The sequence below is a fragment of the Mobula birostris genome, chromosome 19 (genome assembly GCF_030028105.1).
Source record: "Mobula birostris isolate sMobBir1 chromosome 19, sMobBir1.hap1, whole genome shotgun sequence".
Lineage (NCBI taxonomy): Eukaryota > Metazoa > Chordata > Chondrichthyes > Myliobatiformes > Myliobatidae > Mobula > Mobula birostris.
Genome location: NC_092388.1, coordinates 60,833,317 through 60,854,680, shown reverse-complemented (window position 1 = coordinate 60,854,680; position 21,364 = coordinate 60,833,317). Strand labels below are relative to the sequence as shown.

General features: G+C 40.3%; 1 protein-coding gene across 5 annotated transcripts in view; it reads right to left on the bottom strand.

The window, feature by feature from the left end:
• Positions 1-21,364, bottom strand: part of LOC140212638 (dnaJ homolog subfamily C member 13) — a 166,457-nt gene that overhangs the window by 61,515 nt on the left and 83,578 nt on the right. For all 5 annotated transcript variants that reach the window (XM_072283701.1, XM_072283697.1, XM_072283699.1 and 2 more), the window contains 10 exons: positions 17,672-17,775; positions 17,426-17,585; positions 11,969-12,031; positions 11,726-11,827; positions 11,539-11,643; positions 8,687-8,889; positions 4,783-4,867; positions 3,717-3,871; positions 3,563-3,608; positions 1,933-2,087 (listed from right to left, as the gene is read on the bottom strand). In XM_072283701.1, the coding sequence (XP_072139802.1) occupies positions 1,933-2,087; positions 3,563-3,608; positions 3,717-3,871; positions 4,783-4,867; positions 8,687-8,889; positions 11,539-11,643; positions 11,726-11,827; positions 11,969-12,031; positions 17,426-17,585; positions 17,672-17,775 (1,178 nt within the window). The remainder of the gene's footprint in view (positions 1-1,932; positions 2,088-3,562; positions 3,609-3,716; positions 3,872-4,782; positions 4,868-8,686; positions 8,890-11,538; positions 11,644-11,725; positions 11,828-11,968; positions 12,032-17,425; positions 17,586-17,671; positions 17,776-21,364) is intronic.

Below are 21,364 nucleotides of genomic sequence, written 5' to 3'. Positions count from 1 at the left end.
GTTCGATATCATTCGTAAATTCAATAACCATTTATAAATTGGAGCTATTAATCCTTTTTGGAGTGGTTTAACCTGGAAGAGGGTATCTATTATATTAGATGGATAAACGGAGGGATAATTTGGAAGCAAAGTACATAAAAAATTCCTAATTTGTAAATATCTAAAAAAATGTACATTAGATAAATCAAATTTATCCAATAGCTGAGTAAAAGACATTAAACAATCCCCTATACGCAAATCCTTTTATTCTCACTTAGCAGACCTTTTATTCAATATTTTCATATGATCTGATTTTTGTACTGATTCTCTTCCAGCTATTTTTTCCAAAACCTTGGATTTGATCAGAGTCTCTCTCTTTTCTTAGTTTTTCTCTCAGGATGGACAGCCCAGTCCTTTTTATTTCTTCTGTTTAGAATAGTGTTTTTTTTAAATATAAAAATTTCTAATACTCCTTCCTTTCTTCACAAATTGATAAGGAGAATGAATTACATTCCTTTTTTCTGTATTATACATTCTATATCAAATTTATACTTTGTAGACCAACATTACGTGTGATTCTGATATTGTTTATTTTACCTTCTGTATGTACTGTTATTGACATATATACCAGAGATATTCTCCTGTTTGTATAAACACTTTTTTTAAAATCAATAAAAAGATTGGAAAAAGGAAGAAGAAAAAGAATCTTGACTTGAAAATTGGTTCATGTCAGAAAGACTAACGGTCAGATGGAAATTTTAGCAACAACAAATTAGGCAGCTAAATTCTGTCAGTATCAGTCCCCTCACTGTTTGTAGCACACAAATAATTTCGGCTCCAGGGTCACAAATAGGCAATTTGTTAATAAGATCAATAGTAAGGAGGAACATTCTGGGCAACAGATTTTCTTTTAGAGGAAGACAGGTAAGAGCAGTTAAGTTAGCTTCAGTGATAGAAATATCCATGGAATTGATTGATCACTATAAACATTTGCTCAGACTGGAACAACAGATCAGTCATGGGCTTGTTAAGGGATAATTGCACAACACCAACTTTTTAAAATGAGGAAGTGGCAAGATCGATGAGAAGAGTACATTTGATTCCGTTTAGATGTATTTTTAGCAAGGATTTGTCAAGGTCATAGGCTAGTTGAAATATTAAAAACTGATGGCATTCAGGGTAAATATATGACTGCTTAGGTGGGTCAAAAGTGGCAGATGGAATTCAATACAGACGAGTGCAAGGGAATGGGAACAAGGAAACATGATAAACTGTGGGATAAAGTGATAGACAGATCTCATGTTCATGTTCACAGATCTGAAGGTGGCAGGGCAGTTTGAAGAGACTTTAGATGGAAAACAAAATGCTTGCATTTATTAGACATAGCAAATATAATACAAGGGAGGTCATGGAAGAACCGTAGAAAGGATACTATGCATTGCTCAGGTTTCCAAGATACACGGAAAGATGCGTAGCATAAGAGGATGTAGATGACTTGAGATACTAGGCTGGAGAAGTACAGTTACAAGGGAGAGGGCCCTTGCTGAGGAAGCTCTTTAGATCAAACAAGAATGAGGCTTAATTGAATAGATACTATTGTGCTAACCTAGAATCATAATAGTTATTCATGTACAGGAAGTATTTGGTCCATTATGTCAGGGCAGTCTTAATTACTTTAGGTTAAACCCACTTCAGTTTTTGATCTACTGTACTACAGAGTTACAGCTCTCAGTGTTCATGCAGATACATTTATTATGCAGTCAGAGTCTCCGGCTTCGTTATTTTCAGAGAACAAATTCCAGATCTCCTACTCATTTTAACAGAGTGGAATAATTTTCTCAACTCTTCTCCAAACCTACCATGCAAATCAGCGTGCCCTAGTCACCTCAAATTATAGAATAAGTTAAAACATTAGACTGACTGACAACTGGCACATTAAAGTTGCACCTGTACCTCATTTCATTGCTCCAAATTGCTTCTGGAGTATCAAATTCACCTAGAAAAATCTCTGAAAATTTTTCTGGTTCATAGTTTTCCAAATAACAGACCATTGCTTCAGGAAGAATGTGTCCCAAAACACTTCGTTGTACTAAATCTTGTCCTTTTGCCTACAGAAAATACAAATAAAAAGTTGTAATGTTACATTTGCTTTTTCCACCATTACTCTTATATTCCAGTGCTTAAAATCTGGTTCATACTTTGAATTTTAAATGCTACATGCCAAATCTATCCACTTTTTAAAAATTAAAAACATTATCTTTTTCAATTTCGCAAGACATTCAACCAATAAAAGAAATGCAACAGCTCAATATTTCTGACTGCACTAATGAAACAAATATTGGCTTGGGCTATTTCAAAGCTATTTCAAATGCTGTTAGTTCAGCACCAAACTCAAAACTGATGAAGCTACAGCCCAGCCACCTAGAATAATACTTGTACCAATGCTTTGATTTTTAGTAAGTGGCATCATTTATAGCAGATTTACAAAATAAATTAGAGAATAGTTCCATGAGAGGGCATTAAATTTAACACCTCAAGTGAATAATTTTAAATTCCCTGAGGCTGGACAAATCAAGCTCCTTTCACTGAAAGGGATTTTGCTTTGCCACAATATCAGCAAAACAGTTTAAAAGGAGGAATTTCAGTTTGCCAATATTTCACTGCATTAATCATTTGTTCAGGCAGTTAATAGTCTCAAAAAAACGGTAACTTTGTAGAGTGTATAGAAAAATGTGATTATAACATTAGCAGAATCCAATATCAAGATCAAGTGTGGAACACTAAAAGCAATTAATTTCATTGCTTTAATGATGGATGGATGCAATTTTACTGTTTGAAAGATCATTCTCCAGATACAAAAAAGCGTACAGAGATCTAGATAAGCTACGATTTATGTACTACACTTCTATGTGACAACAGCCACTGAAGAGAAAAAAAATGCTTATTCAAAAAACTTATTATTCAAAAAAAACATTCTGAAAACATGGCAGGACTGCACAACAGATGCAGGAGGGAACATCCAGGGTTTTATGGGTAAATTACATGGAATTCAGCCAGAGTACAGAGACAGATTTGATCCCTAACCAGTGGAACTGCAGCAGGTCTTTAAATGATAAAACCCTGATTTAATGCATGCCTATATTGCTGGTACTGCATTAATCTTCAAATGTTAATTACCTATGATATTTAATACTCAGCAGTTTGCACAGATTTTGCTCAGGAGATACATGTTAATTTAATTAGTTTAATTTACCTTACTGTTGAACTTGGAGCCAAAGAAATGTAATTGGTACAATTTTGGTCAATACTAGTATTGGTGAGATTGAAATTGTAGTGGTTCACAGTAAAGTGGTATACTGAGACAAAGACAGGAAAATGATGGAAGTACAGCAACCAAAGTAACTTCCTTCATGAAAATTACTGATATCTCAAAAAGAAAGCAAGGGCATATTTATCAAATTCCAGTCAGTGAATGGAAGCAAAGAGTGTTTAAAACAAAAAACAAACGTTACTGTCAAAAAAATTATTCTGGTTAATCAGAACTTTAAATTTTGAGCCAGCTTACATTCGGATTGATACCAACCTCTTCTGATCTGAATGCCTGCTTCAAGTGAGTATACTTCAAAAACCTAGAAGAAATATATGTATAGAATTTTTGAGAATATGCACATTGTGACTGAAACCGAAGAATGACCAATCTTCCTCCATCCCACACAAAAGAACTTTTATGCTATTACCTTGCAATAGGAAGTACATTGGAACCCGTGTACATCATTATAAAGAAAAAAACACCAGTGAGGTAGAGGCGAGGTAACTGTGGGTTGTCCTGCATCACATAGTGCAATAAGATGGCAACTTTCTCAACCAGAATGGGGTCAAAAGTCACCAAAAGCTAAAATGAAAATAAGGGTACAATGAGTACACAACGTTGTCAAACTGTACACAATTTAAACATTAAACTTGTCATTACTCATTTCATTTAAAAATCTTTATTAATTATTAAAGATCAACAAAAAATACATTAAGGTAATCAAGCCAACATGTTAATATGTACAATGAAGAATTAAATTACCAAATAACTGATTAACAAAGCTAAACAATATATCAATAATAAGAAGAAAAAAAATGAAGTGTTAAGAATTTTTTTTTGAAAGAAAGAAAGGAGGGAAAAAAACCTCCTACTAACTCCAAAAAAAAACTGGAAAAAAACCCATTGGGAGAATAACCCCAGAGTTATACACCATACAAGCTTCCATAAAAGAAAAACATCAATCCGATAACTCAAATCCATTTAAACAAAAATCAGAAGGAAACCATCTTAATTAACTCAAATCAGATGATAGTAGTGGGCAAATGAACCCCAGCTTTTCTCAAAATCAAATCGAGGATCAAAAGTTTGATTTTCTCCAAACTAAGACATAACATCATCTGAGAGAACCATTGTATCAAAGTGGGAGCAGAGGCATCTTTCCATTTCAATAAAATAGCCCTTCTGGCCAATAATATAACAAATGCAATTACATGTTGGTCTGATTTACCGAACGAAACTGTCAATTTATTAGGTTGTAAATTAATTTTTAAAACTTTGGAAATTGTAGAGGAAGTAGATTTCCAAAACTGTTTCAATACAGAACAACGACCAAAACATATGTGTCAATATAGCTGTCTCGGTTTTACATCTATCACACTGACTATCAACATTAGGAAACATTTTAGACAGTCTCCCCTTTGTCAGTCATTACTCATTTCATCAGATAACTATGCAAAATTTCAAGTGATGGATTTAAATAAAATACACTGTACCTGAACAATGTGAGAAAGGCAAGTATTGTCTGTTAGCAATCGCTTGATTTTTGGTAGGGGTCTTATAATAGCATTATCTTGATCCCTAAAATGTAAAAATAAGCTTTAATAACAATCCCAGTCAAAAGCACTGGCAAACTTCTATAGAAGTGTGGTGGAAAGTGTGTTGACTGCCTGGTATGGGAATGCCAATCTCTTTTGAGTGGAAAATCGTACAAAAAGTAGTGGATTCCACCCAGTACGTCACAGGTAAAACCCTTCCAACCATTGAGCACATTTTCATGAAATGTTGCCATGAAAAAAGAGCATCCATCAAAGATCCTCACCACCCAGGCCATGCTCTGTTCTCGTTGCTGTCACCAGCCAAAATATACAAGAGCCTCAGGACTTGCACCACCAAGTTTAAGAACAGTTACAACCCCTCAACCATCAGGCTCTTGAACAAAACAGGACAACTATACTAATTAATGAACTCTTTATCTTGTTATATCTGCACAGTTCCTGATTCATGGTTTACTATTCTACAGATTTGCTAAGTTTGCCCACAGAAAAAGGAATCTCAGGGTTGCACGTGGTGACACACATGTACTCTGATAATAAATTTTACTTTAAATATTGTACTTTGAACAATTTATGTAGGACATGCATTGGTCCTACAGCTGCTATCTTAAAACATGAACTTCAAAAACATTTACAGATACTAAGTGTCTTGACCATTCCCAAGTTTCATCTACTTTTGACCACAAAATAGTAGGCCAGCAGACCTAAAACCTGCCCCACCATTCAATACAGTGCCTTGTAAAAGTATTCAGCCCCAACCTTTGTTCACATAATTGAGTATTACATTAATGATTAATTTAATTGAGAATTTTTATTTGTGAATCACAAGCTTCTTTCCCCCCACCCCCACAATAGAACCCAAAATACAGGGAAAATTGTAAAGCATGAAAAACTAAAAATGCAAAAGCTGAAATGTCAGCAGTTCAAAAGTATTCATTCCCCCTTTCCTCAGTACTTAGTTGAACCACCTCAAACAGCTATTACAGCCAGTGGTTTTTTTTGGATGTTTCTATTAGCTTTGCACAAGGTGATGATGCAAGATTTGCCCATTTCTCCTTACAAAATTGCTCAAGCTGTGCCAGATTAGTTGGGGAATGGTGGAGGACAACAATGAGGTCTTGCCAGAGATATCTGATCAGGTTAAAGTCTGGGCTACACAAGGAGATAAATTTTCTTCATTTGAAGCCACTCCATGGTTACTCTGGCAGTGTACTTCAAGTCATTGTTCTGCTGAAAGACAAACTTCTGCCCCACTTTAAGCTTTCTAACAAGGCTAGCAGTTTTTATCCAGGATCTTTCCATATTTAGCAGCATTCATCTTCCCATCAATCCTGACCAGGTTTACAGCTCCTACTGCTGAAGAGCATTCCCATAAAATGATGCTATCTCCACCATTCTTTATAGTAGGGATGGTATTACCTGGCTGATGTTCAGTATTAAAGTTCCACCTAAGTCTCATCTGGCCACAAGACCTTCTTCCAGATCTTTACAGAATCTAAGTGATTCTTTGCAAAGTCTTTATGGGCAAGGATATGTTTTTTTAAGCCAGGATTTCCGCCTTGCCACTCTTCCATAAATACTCTTTTTGGACCTTAGGGATTGTGGAGCCATGAATTTCTCCAGTTTCAGCCACTGCTTCTGCAGCTCACGCAGCGTGACTGTTGGTGTCACAGTAACCCTCTAATAAGTGGCACTCTTATCTGGCAACTAAGTGTGGGTGTGGTCCACTTTTCACGATGGACTGCACTGAGCTCTGAGGTATGTCCAGTGGCTTTCAGATGGTTGTATACCCTTTCCAGATTTGTGGTTCTCTATTATCATTTCCCTAACTTGTTTTGAATGTTCTTTTCTCTTCATTTTGGTTTGGTCTATTGAAAAATCTACTATATTGTTGCATCTTATAGAGAGGGGGGTAACATTATTATGAATTTATCGAAAACAGGTGATCCTCCAATTCTCTACATCAACAAATTTGGTGACTTGGTAAGGTAATATGCAGTATTGCACCTGAGGAAAGTTAGCGTAGTGATTTCAAAGGGGATGAATACTTTTTCAGTCTCACAACTTTGGTTTTTAATTTTTAGTAAATTATTAACAGATTTTGGAATTTTTCTTTTGATTTGACATGACACACAATGTTTTGTAGCTCGAAAAGTCCTACTTCAAAATACTTATAAATTCAAAAAATGTGACAATGAAATATGGAATTAGTTGAGGGGGCTGAGTACTCTGTATGATCATGGCTGATATATGATTACTTCAGCTCCTCTTCTGTGCCAGATCCCCATAGCCCTCAACTCCACATTTATAACCATCTTAAATATGTTCTGTTAGTTTTTTTTGTGTGTGTGTGGGGGGGGGGGGGAAGAGTTTTTTTTGGGGTTGATGTTTCTGTTCCATTTTGTGTGGGGGAGGATTGACAATCGGGATACTCTTCTTTTTTTTTGTATGGGGGGTGGATTTGATGTTTCTCTCTGAATGACGCTCATGTTCTTTGTTTCATGGCTATCTGGAGAAATACAAATTTAAGAGTTGTACTGTATATAGATATATGCTTTGATAATAAATGGACATCATAACCTTTGACCCTCCAGCACACTAAAAGGTAGAGAATTTCAGTGATTCAGTGCCCTAAAGAAATTTCTATGCACCCCAGTTTTAAATGACTGGCTTTTATGTCCCCTTGTTCACAACATGCGCAAGTGAAAACATAATTGTCTACCCAGTTAAGCACCTCAAGGATCTTATGTTTGAATAAGATCACCCCTTGTGAACGAAGGAGTACAGACCCAAACTTTCTAACCCAAGAATTAGTCTAGTGAACATCTTTGAACTGACTCTGCTACCATATCTTTGTTTTAGGTAAGGGAACTAATATTGCACATAATATTCCAGTTGATCTCACCCAACACTATGTAGGATAGTAATTAAAGCTCCTTATTTTAAAACTTCAAATCTTTTGATATAAATGTGTAAGGGGTTCCTTTTTTTTAATGTCACTGCATAGTCTAATTAAAATGGCTTCTTTGTTATGTTATAATTGAAAGGGCTTCTTCGTTATGTTAACTGCTGAGAAAGTCCTTCCCGCTAGCAGTTTGTTTTGGATTATCTATTGATATGAGGATGAATGAACCAATTATGATAGTTGTTATGCTTTTGGTGTGTCTGAAGATATTGTATGCGCGGGGTTTTGGGGCAGAAGGCAGGAGGGAGAGACAGAGGATGGACCAGGTGCTGTGAGTCCACTAAGGGGGTTGAACCCTGAGCGGGGTGTTCGGCAAGGAGAGGAGACGGAGACGGACTGGTGTGGAGCGTCTGGTCGACCACCGTTGTTGGTCCCAGGCGGCCGGTTGAGGTGGTCCGAGGGGTCGCAGGGTGAAGAAGGGCCCTGAGCTCCAACTGCTTGTGCACGAAGTGATTGAACTTTGATAAGTGTGGCGCCTTTTATTTTCCTTTTATATTTTATTCTCTATTAATTATATAGTTCCAGTAATATCTACAAAACTGTAAATCATTTAATCGTATCTGGTGTATTGCCTGTTATTTGGGCGGGGTGGAATACATCACACAGCATCCACACAAACTAATTACCCAGTCTGGTGGGGCCGAGGGCTGTTTCCCTAGACGACAGTGAGCCGAGCGACCCTGAGGCTGGCCGGGGGACTACAACTGCTAAAACGCAGTTTGCCTTCTTAACTGTGTTGGACCTGCTTATCTTGAGATTCAAGCACTAGAACATAGGTCATCATAAAACCACCTGATGCATTTATGGTCATTTAAGTTATCTTGATAATGATTCACATTAGAATAGAAATTCAAACGGCAAAAATAACAACCGTGATACCTGCTGGGGAAATAGTCGCACATGGTAATGAGCATGTTCAAAATAAGCGTAGCAAGATCAGTTTCATTCAGCACAGGTTGTCCATTAGCTAAGAGACACCATTTCAGCTGTGGAATGTGCTGCAATGCCCGCCAACCATCCATTCCCTGTGCCCAGCAACGAGTCTTTGGTGACAGTACACCATTTTTCCAAAACTCTTTCATCTGGAGTGAAAATGATAATGTTAATTACTGACAGCACACAAAAAAAAAGATGGAAAAGGCAAATTTTCAATAAACTAAACACAGCTACACGAGAGCATTGCTTGGTAGTCACTAATACAAAGGTGGATTCAAATGGTGAATTTCTTATGCTTGTGCAGCATTTGATACTGGCCATTTGGATCATCATGCTACCTAGGACTCAACCAGATTAATAATCAGACAGATGGCTTCAGAAGATGGTTAAGTGAACATCAAGTCACATTATATTAAGCAACACACATAAAAGTTGCTGGTGAACGCAGCAGGCCAGGCAGCATCTCTAGGAAGAGGTACAGTCGACGTCCTGACGAAGGGTCTTGGGCCAAAACGTTGACTGTACCTCTTCCTAGAGATGCTGCCTGGCCTGCTGCGTTCACCAGCAACTTTTGTGTGTTGCTTGAAATTCTAGCATCTGCAGATTTCTTCATGTTCACATTATATTAGTTGTTTTAGAACAAAGGCAATTTCCTGACTTTCAAGGGAAAAAACCTCAACTATACTATCAATGGTAAAACAGTACTTTATACTTTATTGTCACCAAACAATTGATACTAGAACGTACAATCATCATAGCGATATTTGATTCTGCACTTCCCGCTCCCTGGATTACAAATCGATAGTAAATACTAAAAATTTAAATTATAAATCATAAATAGAAAATATAAAAATGGATTTAGATTTGAAAATGTAATTTATATTGGATAACTTCCTTTATTATAAAAAAAAGAGATACTGCGGATTCTGTAAATCTTGAGCAACACACACAATGCCGGAGAAATTCAGCAGGTCTGGCAGTATCTACGAAGGGGAACAGTTGACATTTCAGATTAAGACCAGCCATCAGGATCCCTTTGCTTTTAGAGAACCCAGACAGGTTTCTCAGCAGGATCAAGTTTACTATAGCTAATGAGCCGATTTACAACAGATGAGGTTAAGTGGAAACCCACTTATTCTCCAAACAAACACCAGTTTAACAACACAAAGATTGCTGGTGGAACGCAGCAGGCCAGGCAGCATCTATAGGAAGAGGTACAGTCGACGTTTCGGGCCGAGACCCTTCGTCAGGACTAACCGAAAGAAGAGATAGTAAGAGATTTGAAAGTGGGAGGGGGAGATCCGAAATGATAGGAGAAGGAGGAGGGAGAGGGAAGGAGCTAAGAGCTGGAAAGTTGATTGGCAAAAGGGATGTGAGAGGATCATGGGACAAGAGGCCTAGGGAGAAAGAAAGTGGAAGGGGAGGAAGCCCAGAGGATGGGCAAGGGGTATAGTGAGAGAGACAGAGGGAGAAAAAGGAGAGAGAGAGAGAGAGGGAAAGAATTACAATAATAAATAATGGATGGGGTATGAAGGGGAGGTGGGGCATTAACTGAAGTTAGAGAAGTCAATGTTCATGCCATCAGGTTGGAGGCTACCCAGACGGAATACAACGTGTTGTTCCTCCAATCTGAGTGTGGCTTCATCTTTACAGTAGAGGAGGCCGTGGATAGACATATCAGAATGGGAATGGGATGTGGAATTAAAATGTGTGGCCACTGGGAGATCCTGCTTTCTCTGGCGGACAGACCTTAGGTGTTCAGCGAAACAGTCTCCCAGCCTGCGTCGGGTCTCGCCAATCAGGAGGCCACATCAGGAGCACTGGACACAGTGTATCACCCCAGCTGACTCACAGGTGAAGTGTCGCCTCACCTGGAAGGACTGCCTGGGGCCCTGAATGGTGGTGAGGGAGGAAGTGTAAGGGCACGTGTAGCACTTGTTCCGCTTACAAGGATAAGTGCGGGGAGGGAGGTTGGTGGGAAGGTATGGGGGGGGGACGAATGGACAAGAGAGTTGCGTAGGGAGCGAATCCTGCGGAAAGCGGGGGTGGGGGGGGGAGAGAGGGAAAAATGTGCTTAGTGGTGGGATCCCGTTGGGGGTGGCGGAAGTTACGGAGAATTATATGTTGGACCTAGAAGCCGGTGGGGTGGTAGGTGAGGACAAGGGGAACCCTATTCCTAGTGGGGTGGCGGGAGGATGGGGTGAGAGCAGATATGTGTGAAATGGGAGAGATGCGTTTGAGAGCAGAGTTGATGGTGGAGAAAGGGAAGCCCCTTTCTTTAAAAAAGGAGGACATCTCCTTGGAATGAAAAGCCTCATCCTGAGAGCAGATGCGGCAGAGACAGAGGAATTGTTAGAAAGGGATAGAATTTTTGCAAGAGACAGGGTGAGAAGAGAAATAGTCCAAGTAGCTGTGAGAGTCCGTAGGCTTATAGTAGACATCAGTGGATAAGCTGTCTCCAGAGATAGAGACAGAAAGATCAAGAAAGGGGAGGGAGGTGTTGGAAATGGACCAGGTAAATGAGGGCAGGGTGAGAGTTGAAGGCAAAGTTGATGAAGTCAACGAGCTCAGCATGCAAGTAGTTTAATATTTAGTTCGGACTTTTTTGCTTCAGAATTCCCAAAAAGTGAAAACAGATTCAGAAAAACCATCCTTACTACCTTGACATTTTGCACTACTGTACTTTGATGAAGACTCTTCCATAATCTGTGACACAAGTTATTCTTGGTTTACGGAATTGCTATTGTAAAGTTTCTGCAGGGCATAACAACAAATTTCATTCCAATAAAACATACCTCTTCAAAACTGTAAGGACCAAGTCTCTCCTTGTCTGCATTGCCAAAGTACCATTCTTTTTCACTATTCCTCTTCATGTCTGGTGCTGCTTCAATAACATTGCTCTGAAATTAAACATGACCATCATGATTTATCAAATATCAAACCACACTTAACATGAACTGCAAGCAAAATAGTTATACTCACCTGCAATGGAACAGTAGCTCTGCTTGTATGGAGATGCGCCAGAGTAAGCAACTCCACAAGGATTCTCACTCCAGTAGAATCCATGATATCCTTAACATTTTTCTGTAACAAATGGCAGTTCCTGGCGTTCACTTTAATGATTGAGGCATTTATTCATATTAATTGTATTTTAAAGGTATTGACAATAATCATGTATTGCTTTTCAGTTAACCAAGTAACAGTTTGTAAATTTGGACTTCTCACCTTGTTAAGAATCAGTTTGTTTAGAAAAAGAATTAATCTGTCTCTTTCCAGTTTGTCTGTACACTGCAAAAACAAGATTAATGTCAGCTGTGAAACACTTAATTTTTCATCTGTATGAAATCCAAACTGATGTATTAATTATTTCAAATATAGCATTGGCTATAGCTCGAAATGTTCTCTATTAAAATTACATATTTTGTACATGATTGTGAAGATGAAAGTCAACACTGACAATGTGATGGGTAGCATTCTCACTTCAAGAGTCAAAAATTCATTTCTGGAGAAAAACTCAATTCCAGGCTAACACTGTAATATTCAAAGTTACTGTCTTTCAAATGAGTACCTGAATCCGCAATTAATTTGCCTTCTTGCATGAACTTAAAAGATCCCATAGCAAAAGCAGAATCATCTCTTGGAGTCCTGACCAATTTCTCTCAAATGATATTACAAAGACAAACCACCTCGTCATTATCACATGGCACTATATGTAGATAAATAACTGCTGCATATATTGCCTATGTATCAAATCCTGCGTATTACGCCATAAATTGTACATGTTGACAAGTTAATTAAGGTTTTTTTTAAAGCAAATTTTAGAAAATTAAATTCAGATTGACATCTTATATTGTGATTACAGATTCCATTAGTGTCAATTATTAAATTAAGATCAACAAAAGACAGTAGTTGATGATAAATGACAAGCAGCAATTCAGTGGCAAAATCTTGCCATTTCTTGACTTCTATCCAATTAATTCCTGATAGAAAAAATTGGGAATAACTAAATAAGTTTATGATATGGCCCTTTGTGGATCTTCACAAATGTTAAGTAATTTTGCATTAGAAGTACTTATGGTAAATCAGTCGTCAACTCAAACATTCAGATTACCTTTAGTTACTTCACAAATGTAAAGATTATCCATGGTCTCAAATGGTGCATCCAATGGATGGGAAAGGGCCTCCCTTCTACTTATGTCCAATTTTACAAATGAGGTTTAAAAGATTGCTATAAAATAAAACCCATGAGATTTTTCCCCCGCTCACTGCCTTTGCACAGACCTGATCAATGACACCAAGACAAAAGAGAAAAAGACAAAAACAAATTGCTCACAAAATGAATACTGCCAGATGCTCGCCTTCAAGACATGCACAACACAACTTTATAACATATTTGAAACTGCTTTCAAACATGCCCAGATACTTAAACATCTATTGAATGAGACCTTGATAACTGGCTGCTGAATATCTATAATCAATATTTAGGGAGGGAGGGAGGATACATCGATTCAAACCATGAGAGGCCTGCGTCGGGAATTTTCATGCCTTACAAGGTGCAGATTGGAAGTCTGTGTGGGCTGCCACTCCTCGCACAGACACTAGAGAAATGTGTGGTTAAGTGCCTTGCTCAAGGACACAAACATGCTGCCACGGCGGAGGCTCGAACTAGCGACCTTCAGATCAGTAGATGAACATAGAACATAGAGAACATAGAATAGTACAGCACAGTACAGGCCCTTCGGCCCACAATGTTGTGCCGACGCTCGAACCCTGCCTCCCACATAACCCCCCAACTTAAATTCCTCCATATACCTGGCTAGTAATCTCTTAAACTCCACTAGTATATCTGCCTCCACCACTGACTCAGGCAGTGCATTCCATGCACCAACCACTCTCTGAGTAAAAAACCTTCCTCTAATATCCCCCTTGAACTTCCCCCCCCTTACCTTAAAGCCATGTCCTCTTGTATTGAGCAGTGGCACCCTGGGGAAAAGGCACTGGCTATCCACTCTAACTATTCCTCTTATAATCTTGTACACCTCTATCATGTCTCCTTTCATCCTCCTCCTCTCCAAAGAGTAAAGCCCTAGCTCCCTTAATCTCTGATCATAATGCATACTCTCTAAACCAGGCAGCATCTTGGTAAATCTCCTCTGTACCCTTTCCAGTGCTTCCACATCCTTCCTATAGTGAGGTGACCAGAACTGGACACAGTACTCCAAGTGTGGCCTAACCAGAGTCTTATAGAGCTGCATCATTACATCGCGACTCTTAAACTCTGTCCCTCGACTTATGAAAGCTAACACCCCATAAGTTTTCTGAACTACCCTATCCACCTGTGAGGCAACTGTGAGGGATCTGTGGACATGTAACCCCAGATCCCTCTGCTCCTTCACACTACCAAGTATCCTGCCATTTACTTTGTACTCTGCCTTGGAATTTGTCCTTCCAAAGTGTACCACCTCACACTTCTCTGGGTTGAACTCCATCTGCCACTTCTCTGCCCACTTCTGCATCCTATCAATGTCTCTCTGCAATCTTTGACAATCCTCTACACTATCTACAACACCACCAACCTTTGTGTCATCTGCAGACTTGCCAACCCACCCTTCTACCCCCACATCCAGGTCGTTAATAAAAATCACGAAAAGTAGAGGTCCCAGAACCGATCCTTGTGGGACACCACTAGTCACAATCTTCCAATCTGAATGTACTCCCTCCACCACCACCCTCTGCCTTCTGCAGGCAAGCCAATTCTGAATCCACCTGGCCAAACTTCCCTGGATCCCATGCCTTCTGACTTTCTGAGTAAGCCTACCGTGTGGCACCTTGTCAAATGCCTTACTAAAATCCATATAGATCACATCCACTGCACTACCCTCATCTATATACCTGGTCACCTCCTCAAAGAACTCTATCAGGTTTGTTAGACACAACCTGCCCTTCACAAAGCCATGCTGACTGTCCCTGATCAGACCATGATTCTCTAAATGCTCATAGATCCTATCTCTAAGGATCTTTTCCAACCGCTTTCCCACCACAGACGTAAGGCTCACTGGTCTATAATTACCCAGACTATCCCAAACGGGTCCCTTTTGGAATGGCAGGCGGTGACCAGTGGGGTACCGCAGGGTTCAGTGCTGGGACCGCAGCTGTTTACAATATATATTTATGATTTAGATGAGGGAATTAAAAGTAACATTAGCAAATTTGCCGATGACACAAAGCTGGGAGGCAGTGTGAAATTTGAGGAGGATGTTATGAGAATGCAGTGTGACTTGGACAGGCTGGATGAGTGGGCAGATGCATGGCAGATGCAGTTTAATGTGGATAAATGTGAGGTTATCCACTTTGGTGGTAAGAACAGGAAGGCAGATTACCTAAATGGAGTCAAGTTAGGAAAAGGGGAAGCACAACGAGATTTAGGTGTTCTTGTGCATCAGTCACTGAAAACAAGCATGCAAGTACAGCAGGCAGTGAAGAAAGCTAATGGCATGCTGGCCTTCATAACAAGGGGAATTGGGTATAAGAGCAAAGAGGTCCTTCTGCAGCTGTACAGGGCCCTGGTGAGACTACACCTGGAGTATTGTGTGCAGTTTTGGTCTCCAATTTGAGGAAGGACATTTTTGCTATTGAGGGAGTGCAGCGTAGGTTCACAAGGTTAATTCCCGGGATGGCGGGACTGTCATATGTCGAAAGATTGGAGCAACTGGGCTTGTATACTCTGGAATTTGGAAGACTGAGAGGGGATCTTATTGAAACATATAAGATTATTAAGGGATTGGACACGCTGCAGGCAGGAAGCATGTTCCCGCTGATGGGTGAGTCCAGAACCAGAGGCCACAGTTTAAGAATTAGGGGTAGGCCATTTAGAACAGAGTTGAGGAAAAACTTTTTCACCCAGAAAGTGGTGGATATATGGAATGCTCTGCCCCAGAAGGCTGTGGAGGCCAAGTCTCTGGACGCTTTCAAGAAAGAGATGGATAGAGTTCTCAAAGATAGCAGAATCAAAGGTTATGGGGATAAGGCAGGAAGTGGATACTGATAGTGGATGATCAGCCATGATCACAGTGAATGGCAGTGCTGGCTCGAAGGGCCGAATGGCCTACTCCTGCACCTATTGTCTATTGTCTACTACCTTTTTTGAACAAGGGGACAACATTCGCCTCCCTCCAATCCTCCGGTACCATTCCCGTGGACAATGAGGACATAAAGATCCTAGCCAGAGGCTCAGCAATCTCTTCCCTCGCCTCGTGGAGCAGCCTGGGGAATATTCCATCAGGCCCCGGGGACTTATCTGTGCTAATGTATTTTAACAACTCCAACACCTCCTCTCCCTTAATATCAACATGCTCCAGAACATCAACCTCACTCAGATTGTCCTCACCATCATCAAGTTCCCTCTCATTGGTGAATACAGAAGAGAAGTATTCATTGAGGACCTCGCTCACTTCCACAGCCTCCAGGCACATCTTCCCACCTTTATCTCTAATCGGTCCTAACTTTACTCCTTTTTTCCTTCACATAATTGAAGAATGCCTTGGGGTTTTCTTTTACCCTACTCGCCAAGGCCTTCTCATGCCCCCTTCTTGCTCTTCTCAGCCCCTTCTTAAGCTCCTTTCTTGCTTCCCTATATTCCTCAATAGACCCATCTGATCCCTTCTTCCTAAACCTCATGTATGCTGCCTTAACTACTTGGCCATGTGCCCAACACAATATTTAAATGGAAAGTTAAGCTGCAGTAATACAATGCGACTAGCCAAAGGTGGAATTTACAAGAAACGCTACATCTAGCCATTAGGCAACAGCCATGTCTATAGATGCCAGATTTTTCATTACACCATCAAATGACAAACAGCATTCACAAGCCTCATGGCGAAACAAAGATTCTGCTTGGTCAGTTCACCAACCAAGCTACTGTTCGAACCTTATGTAGGATCAAGCTTAGATTAAATAAAGTGCTCAGATGTGGAATGCTTTCAAATCACTTCAATTATTTGGACTTCCTCTATTGTGCCACGTGACACCTTAACACAAGGCAAAAAGTTGCAAGGTGAACTAATCATTATTGTTTGAATGATTAAGCATTCCAAGTGTGTTTCCTTCATAAAAAAGAGATAATTATTAGATTTCAATTCTAAATATCATTTACAGGTTGCCTTTCCCGCCACCCCCACTAACAGAAAATAATGAACATTCTGCTCAAAAGAATCTAATGAAAATCCTAACAGGCACATCAATTAAACAAAAAAGTTCCATTCCCATTGTTCCAAGCTATTGACCAAATGTATCAATGGTTTGAGAGACAGCCTAGAATTCAAAGTCTAGTAACAAACCAGAGCACTTGGTACAATATGATACAGATTACTGGAACCACAACCATTGCAATCAAATCAAAGAATGTAAGTGCACAAGGTCCACAGCTTGTTACATTAATGCAAAACTGTAGCAGGTTTAAGTTTTATTTGAATGTTTTCAAAACACTAAAAAAAGTGTCCAATTTCATCTTCAGCAGCACTGTTTTAGAGGAAACATGAAGAGCAATTGCAAGGCTATATTGAATGGGTTTATTTGTAGTGCAATGAGAAAGAATTTGCCCACTTGGAAAACCACATCCCATGTGCAGCTTCTCTAAAGATGTGCTAAGCTATGAAGAAGGTTCAAAAGAATTGTTGTGCTCACCCTGTCCAGCATTCCAACAATGTACTTAGTATCACTGAATGGTCCTATCTCCTCATAGCATTTGCCGTAAACAATGGTCAAAGCTTGTAAACATAAACACTTCATATTCACTTTAGGGGTAAGCAAGAAGCGATGATACAACTCATTGAAAAATTCATACCTGCAATAAATGCACACATTGAAAAAAGATACAAAGAGAAAAAACACATTTAAACATAGAAATGTGTAAAGAGCATTTAGGCTTACGATCTCTTGATTGCAACAGTCTCTTCATTTTCTCCTTCTTCCAAGAGCAGGCGCAGATAATAATCTCCAATTTTAATTTCATCTACGAGGCATTCATACTTAACCTGAAAAAGGAAAATGCCAACCAGTGCTGAAAGATTCCAAAATTATTTAAAGTAGCAACTGCACTTGAAGCAACAGCCTTGTACGGCATAACTATACTTCCAAAAGGAATAACAAATCATTAATTTGATAGACTTCTGAGATTACCACTATATCTAGGCTGTTCAGCATTAAGTTTTCCTCAGTTTTGGTGCAAACCTACAGAGATATGCATTAAAATACTGTTACCAGGGTACACATTTTCATCAAATTTCACAACATATACCAGTGATATTAAAAAAGATTCTGATTCAATTATCCAACAGAAAATGAAATACCTGTTTAACACCAGTGAAAAATCCCTAAATTTAGTTTAGTTTTTTGTTTGATTTGAAGAAACAAGGACAAAATTTAACTGATTACAACTGAAATAAAACAAAACTTGCTCTACCTGAATTCATCCTTTTTTGGTCTCAGAGCTGGGCATGGTGCCAGAGACCTGACTATTGAAGCTGCTGGCCTCCGAAAGGTTGTTCCTCTACAGTATCCAAAGGGGTACACCTGTCAATGAGGGGAATCTTGCACTACTTACTTCTCTTGATGGTCACCCATCTATCTGTAACCCATAACAGAAACCCATATGATCCTAAGTATCACACACAAAATGCTGGTGGAACACATTTCCATCTCAGCCCAAAACGTCGACTGTACTTCTTCCTATAGATGCTGCCTGGCCTGCTGCATTTCACCAGCATTTTATGTGTGTTGCTTGAATTTCCAGCATCTGCAGATTTCCTCGTGTTTGCGCTTTGATCCTAAGTATATCCAACTCCAGGTCCTTGACCCAATCTATCAGAAGCTGCAGCAGGGTGCACTTCCCACAGATGCAGTCATCAGGGAAACAGAGTGACTGGGGGTTCAACATTAGGGGGAACTCATAGGCATTCTGAGGCAATGTAAAGTCCAGAATGGTATGTTCCCACCTTGGTGTCTGATAAAGAATGTCTCACAGATCACTGCACATGGTCCATACTGGCACCAATGACATAGGCAGGAGCAAGGATAAGATCCTACAAGTGATTTTAGAGAACTAGGTAGAAAGTTAAAAAGCAGAATTTCCAGGATCGTAAATTCAGGATTACTACCAGGTCTGTGTGGTGAGAAATAGATACATATTGCAGTTCAATACATGGCTAAAGAACTGATACAGGAAGATTGTCTTCAGATTTAGGGAAGTTTAGACTTTCCAGAGCAGGTGGGACCAGTACAAACAAGATGGCTTGCATGTGCTATTTGGGAAGGTTTCTACTGGAGTGCTGGGGGCTGGGAACCACAGCAGCAGGGCAACTGGTGGTAGGATTTAGGGCAAGAAAAATGGTATGACATTACTGAAATGGAGAGCAGCAAGGGACAGGCTAATAATCACAGTGGAACTGATGGGCTGAAATGTGCCTACTTCAGCACTAGGAGTGTTATGGGTAAGGAAGATGAATTTAGGGGCTGAGTCCAACAAGCTTAGACCTGATTGCATGAGGGACCAGACTGGCAGCTCAACATTTCTAGGTTTTGCTGTCTTAGACGTGATTGGATGGAGGGGCTGGGTCCAAAGAGATGAAGGGGTTCCAGTGCTGGTAAGGGTATATGTCACAACAGTACTCAGAGGACATATTGGAGAACTCATTGATAGAAACAATTTGAGTGGATCTCTGAAATATGAATGTGTGTAATTAAGCTGATGGCATTATACTATAGTTCCAATAGCCACAGACAAATGGAGGAACAGATACGTAGACAGATTATGGCAAGATGCAGAGACCAACAGGGTAGTCATAGTAAGGGTCTTTAACTTCCCCAGTATTAACTTGAACTACCTTAGCACAAGAGGCTTAGATGAGGATAGCTTTCTTCAGTGCATCCAATAGGGGTTCTTGAAATCGTATGTGCTGAGTATGTGACTGACTGGGTCATTATCCCATTGTCTCTGCCTACCCTGCTCCACCCCACTGAACTCCTGTCGTCATACCTCAATTCCATTCTGTCCCTCTTGCTCCAGTCCTTTCCCACCTACATGCACGACACTTCTAAAGCTCTTGATCTCCCCAGTAACTTTCAATTCCTGGCCCTGATCACCTCATTTTTACCATGGATGTCCAGTCTCTATACACTTTTATCCTCCATTAAGGCAGCCTTAAAGCTCTCTGCTTCTTTCTCAGTAAAAGAATTAACCAGTTCACCTCCATCACCACCACCCTCCTCCATTAGCAGAACTGGCAATTTTTACAATTTTTCCTTCAGCTCCTCCCGTTTTCTCCAGACTAGAAGGGCAGCCTCGGGCACCCACAAGGGCAACAGCTATGCCTGCCTGCCTTTTCATTGGCTATGTGGAACAGTTCATATTTCAAGCCTTCCCTGGTCATGCTCCCCCACCCTTTTATCTGCTACATAAAGGACCGCATTGGTGCTGCTTCCTGCATCCATGTTAAGCTTGACAATTTCATCAACTTTGCCTCTAAGTGCCCTTAAATTCACTTAATTCATTTCTGACACCTCCTTCCTCTTTCTCAATCTGCCTCAACCTCTGGAGGCAAATGGACATCTTTTATAAACCTGCCAATTCCCATGGTTATCTTGACTATACTGCTTCCTACCCTGTCTCCTGTAAAAATACTATTCCCTATTCTCAGTTCATTCGTCTCCCTGGCATCTGCTTCCAGGATGCGGCTTTCCTTTCTAGGGGGTTTCCTTCCTCCACCATTGATGCTGCCCTCACCCGTATCTCCTCCATTTCCCAAGCATGCTTGCTCACCTCATCTTCCCGTCGCCTTAACAGTGACAGGGTTCGTCTTGTCCTTACCTACCACTCCATAAGCCTCCACAACAAACACATCATCTTCAGCTTCCGCCATCTTTAATCAGATCCTTCCACCAAACTTATCTTCACACTTTCCATGGGGATTGCTCCCTCCATGATTCCCTTGTCCATTTGTCCCTCCTCACTAATCTTCCTCCTGGCACTTATCCCACAAGCGGCCAAATTGCTACACCTGCCCATTCACCTCCTCCCTCACCCCCATTCAAGGCCTTCCAGGTGAGGCAACACTTCATCTGCAAACCTACTGGGGTTGCCTATTATATCCGGTGATCCCAATGCGGCCTCCTCCACACTGATGAGACCCATCGCAGGTTGGAGGACTGCTTCATTGAGCGCCTCCGCTCCATCTGCCAAAAGCTGAACTTCACAATGATCAAACATTTTAATTCTGATTCTGACATGTTGGTCCACGACCATCTCAGGGTGAAGGATCTATACCTTGTATTCCATTGGGAACCTGATGGCATGAATACAAATTTCTCCTTCCAGTAAAAGGAAACCTCCCTCCTGTCTTCTATTCCCCACTCTGGCCCCTTACCTCTTTTCATCTGCCTATCACCTCTCCATGGGTCCCCTCATCTTTCCCATTCTCATATGGTCTACTCTCCTATCAGAGTCTTTCCTCTCCAGCTCTTTATCTTTCCTACGCACCTGGCTTTACCCATCACTTTCTAGCTATCCTCCAAGTTTTGGGACAGGAGCTAGGCCAGGTGACAGATCTGATAGTGACTAAACAATTC